At 35.4% G+C, this 13,712-nt stretch overlaps 1 protein-coding gene across 1 annotated transcript in view; it reads left to right on the top strand.

Moving 5' to 3' along the window:
* SLCO1A2 (solute carrier organic anion transporter family member 1A2) overlaps window positions 1-13,712 on the top strand; it is a 96,971-nt gene that overhangs the window by 74,766 nt on the left and 8,493 nt on the right. The window contains exons 7-13 of the mRNA XM_081127859.1: window positions 639-771; window positions 4,202-4,302; window positions 6,299-6,445; window positions 8,715-8,813; window positions 9,384-9,605; window positions 12,057-12,221; window positions 13,441-13,636. Of these exons, the coding sequence (XP_080983985.1) occupies window positions 639-771; window positions 4,202-4,302; window positions 6,299-6,445; window positions 8,715-8,813; window positions 9,384-9,605; window positions 12,057-12,221; window positions 13,441-13,636 (1,063 nt within the window). The remainder of the gene's footprint in view (window positions 1-638; window positions 772-4,201; window positions 4,303-6,298; window positions 6,446-8,714; window positions 8,814-9,383; window positions 9,606-12,056; window positions 12,222-13,440; window positions 13,637-13,712) is intronic.

Consider the following 13,712-nt stretch of genomic DNA (forward strand, 5'->3'; position numbering starts at 1 on the left):
GAATTAATTTTTCATTGAGTTATTTACTCCTCAAATCCAGACTTACTTCTAAGAGCAGTTGGAAAAGTGGGAAATCCACTATGTTTTTACTTCTAAGGAAAGAAATAGAAATAAACATAGATCTCTGGCTTGGTTATGTTGCCCAATATAAACATTTGAATCATAAGTTATAAAACATATATCTACCTGAATTTTACCTTTGCTTCTTTTTTCAAGCATAGGAAAACATTACAGTCTTCCGTGGAGCAGGTGTGGAGGGAGAGGCCAGAGGTGACATATGGTCTGACACCTGCTTTTGCATTACATTTCCTAAGGGTAGATAATCACAAATAGAGCTTTTGAAATTTCTCAGAACCAGTCTTCAGTCTCTTCCACTGGCTTCCCTTTCGCTGACCTTTTTAACTGTTGGTGTTACACAGGGATCTGTTTATGTGCATTTCAACATTGGAAAATAACCCTCTTTCAGGGTAAGGGTTCTGTGTTATTCATTTGTTTCATGAATTCCTAGCGCCAATCCCAGGAATTGAGAGAGTGTTTATATAATAAGTGCTAGATAGTAAATGATTGAATTAGGCTATTCATTAAGCCATTGTATGTACTTAGTGAAATATTTATTTTTATCTCATTTTTTTCCCTAGGAAATCTTTTTTTGATTATATTTGTGAGTTATTTTGGAACCAAATTTCACAGACCTATAATGATTGGTGTCGGATGTGCAGTTATGGGTCTAGGGTGTTTCTTACAGTCTCTACCTCATTTCCTCATGGACCGGTAAGCATTCAGTCTCTGATGAGTTTTTAGGTTCAGTTTTCAACTGGAGAGAATGGAAGTGCCCAGGTGGTTTGTTTGATCTTGGATGTGTGGATAGGCACCACAACCTCTGAAACTGAAGGAAGGTGGTAAGGCCCTAGGGTGGGAAACCCAGACGTCTTCATGTTGGATTGCCCCAACTTTCTTGACAGAGGAGAAAATATTAAGTATGGAAAGTGATTGATGAGAGGTGGCTTGAGGAGAATGATGAAGATCTGAAATAATTGTTGAGGGGGAAAAATTTGATTCACTTTCACCAAACTTTGTCCTGGTAGGGCAGCATCTTTTCAATATACTCATACATATCAGATGGTTTCTCTTCCCCTCTCATCGCCATGTGTCCTCCCTATGCCCTCTTCTACCTCTTTCCCCACACTTCTGTAATCACCTCACTGTTGTCCATGTCCGTGAGTTCTCTTTTTTTTTTCTCGATCCCTCCACTCCCCCAACACCCCCCTCCCCGAGCTGTCTGCCTGCTCTCTATATCTGTGAGTCTGTCTCTGTTTTGTTTGTTAGTTCAGTTTATTAAATTCCACGCGAGTGAAATCATATGGTACTTGTCTTTCTCTGACTGGCTTATTTCACTTAGCATTATGTTTTCCAGGACCATCCATGCTGTCACAAGAAGTAAAATTTTCTTCCTTTTTATGGCAGAGTAGTAATCCATTGTGTAAGTGTTCAGATGATTTCATTTTCACCTTGGAGCTATCTCTCCTGTTACCACCAACTCTTCATCTACAATCCAAATGGGAACTCTCTAGGCCTGTTACATGGCAGCTTCCTTGAAATTTTCCCTCACCATTATCCTTGGGAATTTGCTTTCCCTCTTTCCTCTATTAGTTACTTATTTCCTGGATATTGTATCATCTGCTTTTCTTTTTACTTTCACTTCTCTTTGTGGAAAACATTGTCTAATAGGTTTCTGAAAAAGTGTTTAAGGGAAGTAATTCTTATTCTACTCACCTTTGATTGATAGTTTGGCAGGTATAAAATTCTAGATTGGAAATATCTACCCTAGGAATTTTGAAGATATTTTTCCAATACTTTCTAGCCTCTAGTATTACTATTGAGAATTGTATGCCATTTCCTTTCCCCAGGCTCTTTTGGGGCTTTCTCTTAAGCTCCCAAGTCTGGATTCATGATAATTGTCTCAGTGTGCTAGGTGCCTTCAATTTAAACATTTGGAAAAGTTACTTGTGCTATTTCTTTGATAATATCTCCACTATCCCTCTATTTTTCTTTTTTTAGAACTTCTACTACTTGGATTGTACATCTGGATTAAGTTTATATGTTTCTCAACTTTTTTCTTCAATTTTCTTTCTTCTTGACTTCTTGTTACTTTTTGGAAGATTTCTTTAACTTTATTTTCTAAACCTTTAAGTAGATTTCTAGCTTTTGCTATCATATTTTTAATATCTGAGTTCTCTTGTTTTTTGAACATGTCTTTTTAAGGAACATCTTATTTTCTTTAAAAAATGCAGTGTCTTTTCCTATTTAAATTTCCTTCATTTGTGTTCATTGTCTGTGTCTCCTTCTAGTGTACAGGTTTTATTTGTTTTGTCTCTCTTTACTGATACAGGGTTTTCTCATATCTCTGGTGGTTCATGATTATTGGATCATATTTCAGAGAGAAGTATAACAACAACAAGCTAACTGGAAGTTCTGTATAAATGTGTAGGACATGATTAATGGAGGACTTCTTTGTATGGTGATTGTACAGGGACTGGCTATATTTAGATGGTTCAGAACAGCCATAACCTGTTAGTTATCTTAGGCAGGGATTCTCCAGTCTTGCCTGGGAGGTAGAAGCTTGACTACTCTAGGTGGGAGTGGGAATTTCACTTTTCAGTATGTATGTTTTTTAAACCTAATAGCCTTAGTTTTTAGTATGGCCTTCCTGTCCTCAATGTGCCTGTTCAAACACTCTAGAGTCAAAGACCATTTTCAGTTGGAATGTCAGAGGATGTCTATAAGAGTCTAACTGCTCCTTATACACACTTTAAACCAGTCCTCTTGTTTTTTGGACCATGCCTACTCCCAAATTTAGAAATGTCTTATATCTGGCCTGAAACTTTCCTGGGATATGTGGCACATATTTGGTTGTCTCCCTGTAGGCACTTACTTAGGGTTGCATTTATTATATCTACTAATTCAGTGACCACTCACTTATCTGTTTTCTCATTTTCAAAATCTTCCTGTGAAATCTTCCATTCTCTTTATCTTTGTGGTGTTATGTTCTTCCTTTTTCTACTTTAAAATCTATTCACTGTCATTTTGTTGACATTTTGGGAATGAATGGACTTTGAATGACTTATTAGGTGTGAAGTGGGTAAGTTAAATGAAAAAGACATTTTATCTTCTCAGGATTTCTATAGGGATCATAAGTCTCCAGGCAAAGAGTTTTACTGTCCTTTTATTTGTTGTCCTCTCCAATACAATGTTGAGCTGTGTTTACATTTCTTTCCACCCTCTTCCAAAGGTGTTATTTTGTCTGAAGCTGGCATGTCTCATGGCATCACAGATATGGAGACAGTTCACAAACTCTATGGGCATGACTAGGCAGTTGTTCTAACGGGAAGATGTTTTAACATTCTAGCTCATTTGGAACTCAGAGGGCAAGTTTTCTTTTAGCTTTCTTTTATCTAATAGAAATATAGAAATGAATCCAACATAATTTCTAACAAAGAGAGATTTTGCCTGGCTTATTTTCCTCCATTCTTTCATAATTTAGGATAATTTGCATTATGAGAAAGGGTATGTGGATCTTATGGTAATTTGCCTAATAGTCACAGTCCATAATCCTTTTGTTCTTATGAGAAGAGTAAAAGTCATTACACTGTGCTGTCACAGTGTTTGAGTTTCTCCTAAGGTCTCTCATTTTAATGGGCAAAGGTTTTGTTTCTCTTAGGGGTTAATGAACACATGCAGAATTAGTGTTTTGATTCTCAGAAAGTGGGGGTATATTTGTTATGAGCAAATCTCAGAGAATCCAAAGTTAGAGACTTGTTTTGTTGTGTTGCATTTTCTCCCCCAAATCTTTTATCTTAATTATACTTTGTTGAGTCTATTATTTTTCTTAGCTTTTGTCCCTCGTCCCACAGTAATTATTTCCAGGGAATGGTCTCCTACAAACTACGGAAATTTGATGTTAGGTAATCTTAAAGGTAGATCATCCACATGTAGATAGCTGAAAGCTAGCTGTCAAGAGATTGTACATTTATAGTGAGTGACAAGTTTTTTTATATTTATGATGATTAGGTTGCAAAGATGAAGAGAGTTCTTTACTGAATTTGGATGTCATGTCTTAAGTGAAGCAGGAATTAATCTGCATAATGTTTACATTGCCTTTATCAGTTTCTAACATAAATGTGTTTTCCTTGTGTTCATACAGATACGAATATGAATCTACAGTTGTAGGCAATTTGTCCTCCAACAGTTTCTTGTGTAATGAAAATGGAACCCAGGTTTTCATACCAACAGAAGATCCATCAGGTTGTCAACTTCGTTTTATTGTTTTCTGTTCAATGAATTTGAAACTGAACATGTGTTGCTGAGGGGTTTTGAATGAGTTATTGGGTTTGATTAAGTGACTAAGATAAATGAAAAAAAGATATTTCCTTTTTTCAGAAACTTTGGAGGGGATCCCAGAGGGGACTAAGTATGGTTAATAATAGAGAATGTTGTTCCTATATATTTGAATATACTTATTAAGGAATCTTTGTCTATTCTTTAAAACAGTTATTTAAAAATAAGTCAAAGACATCCATCCAAGGGCCACTGCAGAGTTAATTCCACAGAAGAAAACATCTTAGAAGAATGGATTTATACTGATAAATTGTTCTGTACTATTTTAGGAAATAGAGACAGAAACAAAGTTTTAAAGATCTGTGTTATATCACTGATTTTCTATAGCAGATCGGAGAAAGCAGCAAGTATGCCCTACTTCTCATTTACTCTCTTCTCTTTCTACTGAACGAGGAACTTGTCTTTGTTTCTCCTTCTCTATCAGAGACACTGCTTTACAGTAGTGTTGCTTCTCCTGGCTTCCACATCATCCCAGGCACAAATGTGCAGGTCTCTGGCCCTTCATTTCCTGGGGGAACTAGATAATCTGGTGATACTTAGTCTGGAAGTGACTGTTGATTCATATCAGTAGAACTTACAATGGTCCCCAATGAGTGAAATCAGGACCCATAATAATTTCAAGGAGTATAAGAAAGCAGTCTCAGAAACTGTAAGCCAAAGGAATCCCCTGGGGAAACAAAGGAAAATAGTGACATCAGCAGTGCCCTGTGCTCCCTTCTTGAGCTGGCTTCTGTCAAAGGCTGATTTGACAGAAGGCTGGGTCCTATTTCCTATTTCTTTTTATTTAAAAAAAAAAACACCTACATTGTAGTAGATAAAAAACTTCCCAGTCTGGTGTATCTCCTGGAAAGTGCATTAATTCTTTGATTTTCAGTTTTGCCCTAGAGTAGACCTAGAGTTTGCCTATGAACTATAGACACAAACCACTGTACTCACCACAGAAAAAATATGAATACCCAGCAATGGAGACTGTAATTTTCTGTACTAGAAATGACTGAGAGATAGACCTCACAAGAAATTTCCAGATCCAGTTGTGCTCAGGACCCTCACATCTGTGCTGGCACTTGGCCAGTTTATAGTAAATGAGAATAAGTTATAATTCACTTTCCTGAAAAATGTAACTCTTCAGAGTATCTTCCTTGACAGCTATTTTGGCTTAGAACAGAAATGACTAAATTTTCAGAGATCTGTCTTTCTTTCTCCCTTTCAGTTCCCTTTGGCCTAGTCTTTGTTGTTCTTCTAAGTAGCTGCTGGTCCAAGAATCTGGGTGAATTTCTTTATCAAACCTTATTTGGTGGTTACAGTACCACCAAAAATGTAATTACTACCCAGTTAAGTATTTTTAGTATCTATAAAGTAATTAGAGCTGTAGAGAATTCAAACTTCAGTGAGACTCTTATTTAAATCTTATAAATGTAGTATCGATGCTAGGGAGAGATATTTGTGTTTTTTCTCTCCCTAGAGTTAGTATAGAAATGGAATAGCACTCATAACAGCTAACTAGGTCCTATAGTTGCTGGAAAACTGGTTCTCTGGAGGGAAAAATAGCTCTGACTTCTAGTGCTTGCCAATTTCTGTGGTGTAAATGCTCCTATCAAACTACCAATGTATTGTCACTAAGCACTGGATTGGGAAGAGATGTAGTATACACATCTCTTCCAACCCAGTAGGAAATGGCTCCAGCATGCCACTTACACTTGGCCATATCTAAGTACTCTCAAAAAATGCAAGAGGGGTGGTTCAGTGAGTCATTATTGACATAATAATATAAATCGTTTACAAGGTGTCATGTTACATAAGAACTGTAAAATGCTTACCAAAAACTTACAATGATAGGTATACTTATAGCTTAATATTTTACTATCAAAACACTAATGCAATGTGTTTTTTCATTTTAATTCAGAGTGTGTGAAAGAAGTTAAATCATTAATGTGGGTGTATGTACTAGTAGGAAATATGATACGTGGAATTGGTGAAACTCCCATCATGCCTTTGGGTATTTCCTACATAGAAGATTTTGCCAAACCTGAAAACTCTCCTTTATATATTGGTGAGTTTGAAAATCTGTCTTAACTTCTTTTCAAGATAGTTCAGTTCCTTGAGGGTGGATATTAGTTATTTATTTGGACTCTTACTGGCTTCCAGAATGACAGAGTACCTTGGCACAGTTGATCACCAATAAAAGTTTGTTCAATGCAACAATTACATGCTAACTCCAAATAAGCCACTTTGCTAAATCTGCCCTTTGCTGTTGAAAATACCACTAATATAGTATCCCTGGAGTTCTCTTTGACTCCTCAATTTCCTTGGCTCCATTCTGTATCTAGTCTGTTAAGAGATTTACCAATGTTTTCTTAAAAATGTCCCTTATTCAGAACTTTTCTCACCATTTTCATTTTGTCTATTTTTGTTCAATTACTTCATTTGTAGATTATTATAACTTCATTGGTCATTTTATTTCTAGTATTTTCTTTTATTATTTTCTCATAAACATTCTTGCAGTATAATTTGTCTCAAACATTGTTTTAATCATGTTTTCTCTACCACGTTCATGAAACATACTGGCTCTTTAGTTACTAAATCTGATATTTACACTTATTATTATTTATAGCTCTGTACTCAATTTATTTATTTAGTTTCCTATATAATATCACTTCATCACAATCTCTCCATCCTAGTCAGGCTTTTTTATAATTTACCTGTCTTCATATGTTTGGTTGTTTCTTGAAATTTTCTTTTCTAAAATCAATCAATGTCACCGTCCACAATAGCCAACTTAAAATTCATCATCGGTGTTGTCTTCCAATCTCCTAAATATTTTTAATTTAGTATGCATAACTTGCTTATATTCTTTAGTTATTTCATCTGTTGTTTATAAAATCATAACTTTGAGTATAGTAACATTTTGCAATTAATGTAGACAGACCTTTTAAAAACCAGAAAAGTCAAAGAGGGTGAGAGAAGATGAAACAGAACTACACATAATCAAAATAAATTAAAATATTTAGGAATCATTACCCCAAATAACTTTGGGCAGCTTTTGATGACTCACTGATTTCACAGTAATCTTTTACATTGTTTTTGTGTTCGATCCTTTCAGATGCCTTCACATTAAAAGACTACAAATGCTCACCTGCAATAAATTAACAAACCTATTGTTAAACATATATTTCTTTATTGAACAAATGCTAGGGTGTTTATACATATTAAGATAAAGAAGACATGGTCCTTATAAGGTTTAGTAAATAAATAACTACATAATTGGAAATCAGTTAAATTTGATAAATATGTATGTGTAATTAAATTTTTTAAAATTAAATTAAATTTGAAAAATAAAATAAATGAATATGTGTGTACAAATAATCAAATAACTGTAACTCAATTAGCTATACATCAAGAAAACAGTCGAATGTGGAAGGATTTGAGTAGAGTAATTGATTGATAGGGGAGGAGAGGCAGAGTATAGTGAAAGAGAGCCGGGTGGATTTGAGGTATTGTAGATATCAGTGGATGGAGGAGATTGAACAAACACAAGAGAAGTGTTTGGTTGAGCAATACCTCAGAGAAGATAGAAGGTGTTGACGTCAAGAATCGAATGTATGTAGGGTACACTAGCTTATAGAGCTGCAGAGAAGGCAGAGGCAATGGGCAAACACATTTTGAAGTAAAGAGAAAGAGTACATAGAAGCAGCTCATGTCTGGATTTTCAGATTAGATTCTGAATTGTGGAAAAGTTATGAGATAATTAATGATGAAATTCCAGATGAGTAAGGAATTAGGAAGACAGAGGGGACTGTTGGAAATAGGAGATAAGAATGTGAAGGGTAAGAAAGGAGCTCATAATAGAAGTGGAGTATCAATAACAGGACAAAGCCAGAGAAACTTTCAAGTTGGAGATCTGGGAGTAAAGCTTTTCTGAGGAATATGTAACAAGAAATTTATCATAACATGGAACTGGGTTAGAATTTCTCTAAAAATGTGGCTATGGAAAGCCTCAAAAGAATCTTACTCTATATGGTGGCTTTGATAATAGCATGATCCCAGCCTATGCTGCTCCAGCAAGTCTTTAGCTGTGATCCAGAAAAAGAGAATTTGGAGGCTTAGAGAAAGTGGCTTTAAACTAAGAGGCTCCTTCTCCAACGTTTACAGAAACAAACTTATTATTTATTTGAACACTAGCTTAATTTTCTTACAAATTGAATATCTAAGGCAAAAATATCTAAAGCAAAAAAATTCAATTTTCAGACTTTTTGTGGAATTAGGGCTCTTTATGTGGGTGTATAACTATACTACAACTTTATATTTTCTTTTATTTTTAGGGTTTGTAGAAACAGGAGCTATCATTGGTCCTTTGTTTGGACTTTTGTTAGCGTCTTTCTGTGCAAATATTTATGTTGACACCGGATCTGTAAACACAGGTAATTCATTAAAATCTAGTTATAGTGTCTAGAGTACACAAAGCAAATTCAGGTATGTTATCAAGTTCATTGTTGCTTTATTTGACCTTCAATTACAGCGATTACTGCATACTTTCGAGGAGTGCAAACTATAGTGGAGGAGTTTAAATAATGTTTTAAATATTTCATACCAATGAGCAGGAGAACAAGATAAAATGCTGATCTTCTGAGTCAAAATTCAGTGCTCTTTCTACTATACCACAACCATATTTCTTATTTTTAAAAGGTTTAAGCATATAGATTTGAATTTCTTTTAATCAAGCAAACATTTGTGGATAATTAAATAGACCTTGTAGTTATTTAATAAGTACCTATTTATAAATTCCTTACACTTACAGAACAGATCTCCAAGCTAATTTATTGCTAAACAATATTGTAACACTAAGCATTGTCAGACTTTTATGAATGTCTGAATTGTGTACAAACTTTATACTTCGATAGAACCTGAGAATAGTAATTAAAATTTTTTTCTGTTGTTCACACAGGAAATGATGACTAAAGCTAATAAAAAATGTGTATATTTTTTTACAGATGATCTGACCATCACTCCCACTGATACTCGTTGGGTCGGTGCATGGTGGTTTGGCATTTTGATTTGTGCAGGAGTGAATGTGCTCACGGCCATTCCTTTTTTCTTTTTGCCCAAATCGCTTGCAAAGGAAGGACCAAATGATAATGCTGACATCGTTAAAAATGACAAAGAAGAGAAACAAAAAGAAGAGGTCAAGAGGGAAAATGCTGGAATCACTAAAGGCAAATATAAAAATTTTAAATATTATATAATTTACTTTTTATTTTATATAGATATGTCTGTATTTGAGTCTAGCACTATAACATTCTAGGCTGCATTAGGACAATTTGTCATTAGCAGTCAGCAGTCAATGTCTAGTCTGATTCTTCCTGAGCTACTTAGAAATAAAATAATTTCAAAGCTGAATTATCTTAGATCAGTATTTATATAAAATGCTATATCAGTCTGGGCACTCAAAAATTTATTTATTTATTTATTTAGTCCCATTTACCTTAAAGGTCAAATTTTAAAAAGAGAAATGAAAACTAAGAACAAAAGGAGGAAAAATATACAGTAATCCTAATAAGTGTATAGTTCTGAAACCAAAGATGTTAGCTTAGCTGTGAGTCTCCTGGAAGTTAAGACAGAAAAAGAAAACATAACAGATCATATAAATATCTATATTTGACAGAGGGTAGAATGGTAGTTGTTAAAGAGAAAATCTTCCCCAAGTAACAAATTGTAAAAAAAATAATAACAATTGTATAATATAGGTACTATTGAACCACATAGTTGTCTCCTAGCAAATACAGGAGCATATTTCATGTAAGAGTTCTTTATTTTGGGGGGAGTGGGTATAGATTATCAATAAAAGCTCAAAGTATAATTTACAGAAGGTGTTTCTGTGGGGAGCTAAGGAGAGTCTAAGTATTTAGTATTCAAGAACACTGATTTTAAAACTTGGCCACATATTAGAGTCACCTGGGAAAATTTTAAAATAACTGATGCCTGGAAATTCTGTATTATTCCCAAGAGGTCTGATTTAATTAGTATGGCCTGGGCCTTGGAATTCTTAAAGAGTGCTTATTTAGAAGGTAGGGTAGGGCTAAGTTTCCTTACCTGTAAAATGGAGATGGTAATAGTAGTTATAATTATAGAGTTGTTGTGTGAGAATAACAGGAGTTCAGGCACATATTACTGTTATCACTGCTACTAGTATTAGTATTATTGTTGATGTTGCTACTTGTAACATCACCCATAAATTATAATACCAGTTTGCACACAACTTTTGTTAACAATTACAAATTCACTTAAAACACAACTGAACATAATTTAATACTTCCTGGATCATTAAGAGCCAATTCAGAATCTTGCCAATTCTCAGTCACCATGAATATATTACAACTTTTCTCAAGGGGATGATTTAGGCTGAGAGAGGATATTAACATAGACTACTATTTGTGGTCTGTACAACTTTTCTCAAAAGGATGGTATGGACCGAGAGAGGATGTTAACATAGAATATTGTTTGTGGTCTGTAGGATCATTTTTCAAAGCTAGGAAAGAGCTTAGCTTAGTAGAAGACTTCTAGAAAAAAATTTGAACTACTGAGACTCATCTATGAGGACCGGGATGTCAACAAAATGGGTGACTTCAAAAGCTCCAAAGAGCTCTGAACACAACTCTCACCCCTGCTATGTATTTTCTTCATAAATATGAATTCTACCACTAGGATTCATTTCTTTTCATGGAGCTATGCTTCCTCTTCTTTCAGTTTGCTTTGTTACTGATACTTTGTTCCAGAATGGATTTTAGGCAGTTTATTAAGCAAACCAGGATAGTACAGAATAAGCAAGGTCATTGAGACCGAGAACATGAAGACAGGGAAAGTGAAAAGAAACTATAAGTGAGACTTTGGCCCCAGAGGGCAGCAGTGTGACCCAGAGCATTTGCTAGAGATGGGCACAGTTGGGCTCTGAGTGTTGTCAGCGCACACAAACAGGGAAAAGTTGGGTGAAATTATTTACATGGTCCTTAGCATGTACCTAATGAATCAGGATCTGGGGGGAGTGGGACCTGGAAATTGGTTGTTTTAAAAGACACCCAGGTGGTTTTAAGCACGTTTCCTTGTGAACCATTGGCAGGACCACCGAAACTGATGTTCTGAAGGAGCAGAAAAATAAATACCTGGTACTTGAGAAGATGTATATCCCCATGGATTCCCAAATACATATTTGTTTTCAGCATTCAGGAGTGATAATATCAGTATTGGAGTGTGAACTTCTTTATCAAATTGACTTTATTCCAGACTTTAGAGAACAGAACAAGCATCTTTCATTCTAGATGATCTCTGCAGAAGAGAGGATCTTAACAGAAGGAGAAGTAGAAGGACGAAAGAAATGCTCTGGACACAGGCACTGTTTTGGTCACATTGTAGTTTTTCCTTGACACAATGGTAACTTGGTGAAGGTAAAACTATTGTGTTATGATACCTACCTAGTCAGCTGCGCCACTGACTTGCAGGAGCTGACAAAACAATGACACGCTTCAGCTTTTAAGGGCTAAAAAGAATGATTAACATGTGCATAATAAGACAGGAAGACGTATTGTAGAGGGGAAGTTGATGTTTCAGGAAAAAGTCAATCATAAAATGCAGAGTCAAGTTAGTTTGACACTGTCTTTCTTTCATTTCAGATTTTTTACCATTCATGAAAAGTCTTTTTTGCAACCCAGTTTACACGATTTTTATGCTAATAAGTGTGATACAGTTCAATGCATTTGTTAATATGATGTTCTTCATGCCTAAATATGTGGAACAGCAATATGGAAAATCAACCTCAGACGCAATCTTCCTAATTGGTACGCTTGTCCTCTGCATTACTAGCCCACTGTCCCCTCCCCCCCAATGAAATGGTAAACAGAGTGATGATGGGTGTAGGAAACCCCTCAATTAAAATCTGTTAGGATATTTCTGTCTCTGGTACATTTCTCCCTTCTGCTCTCCAGTGAAATCAACAAATGGTAGGTGAAATCAACAAAGCTTGGCTTTCTTCTCTTTTCTGCTCCCTCTCAAGTCAGAACACAAATTCAAAATATTTGTGAAAATCTTGAGGGATGCACAAATCAGATACAATTTTCAGGTGGGCAATCCAGAAGACAGAGTTAATTCATGAGGAGTCAATAATTTACTCAGATTTTATTCTTGGCTCCCAGTCATGAATTCCATGGTCCCCCTGGTGGTTTCAGGTGTCTCTGCAGCCCATATATTCAGATTTTCTTGTGACCACACTGCCCCCCCCCCCCACGCCCCAACAACACCTCCCACTTTAGGTTTCTCTAGGGATCTTTTTACAGTTTTGAAAGTAAATTTCCTAGATTATCTGCATCCACATCACCTGGAGTGTTTGTTAAAAGTTCAGATACCTGGTGCCCACCTCAGACAGACTAAATCAGACTCTCTGGTGCGGGACTCTGGAAAGGGATTTTGAACAATCTCTTCCAAGGATGTGATTCAGGGAGCAGACCCTGCCTGGCATGTAAGAATGCACCCTAAGGCTGTCTCTTCCTTTTTCTTCTTTTTTTCCTTTTGTGTGGGGAGGAGTAGGGTAAGGAGAGTACTGGGCAGTAGCAAGACATGAAATGGAAATATAGTTGACAATCACAGGCTCAGCAGTAATCTTTTAAAGTACCTTAAACTGAGTCAAATTCTTAACCAAAGTGGAAATAAACAACAGCAAAATCATACAAATCATATGTATATAATAACACCCCCAAAATGGGATGCAGTAATTTACAAGTGGACTTCAACTTGTCACTCCTACCCGAATCCTACAAAAAATTTACAGCCTCCTGCAATCACTTAAATGAGTGATAATAACAGCCTTCAAAATATACTTTGACAGTGAGGGAAATTTAAAAATCTCATATAATATGTAACAAAGTAGGGATAAAATTCAATCAGCCATCTTTACTGTGAATTGTCCTAAATAGTTTCTTATGCAAGACATGCTAGATAAAAGTAATATATTTGTTCTTTTGCTAAGTCACATTGTAAATAACATTTTTCTTGCATTTATAGGTATTTACAACTTACCTCCAATATGCATTGGATATATATTTGGTGGTTTAATGATGAAAAAGTTCAAGATTACTGTCAAACAAGCTGCCCACATAGCATTTTGGTTATCTTTCATTGACTTTATTCTCTACTTTTCATGCTTTTTCATGACTTGTGATAATTCTTCAGTTGCTGGAGTAACCACCTCTTATAAAGGGTATGTTTTTTATTAGAGAATGTTATACACCTTGAATAATTAATAACATATTTTCTCCAATGATTATCCATGACCT

The sequence above is a fragment of the Miniopterus schreibersii genome (genome assembly GCF_964146895.1).
Source record: "Miniopterus schreibersii genome assembly, chromosome: 2".
In the NCBI taxonomy this organism is placed as follows: Eukaryota; Metazoa; Chordata; class Mammalia; order Chiroptera; family Miniopteridae; genus Miniopterus; species Miniopterus schreibersii.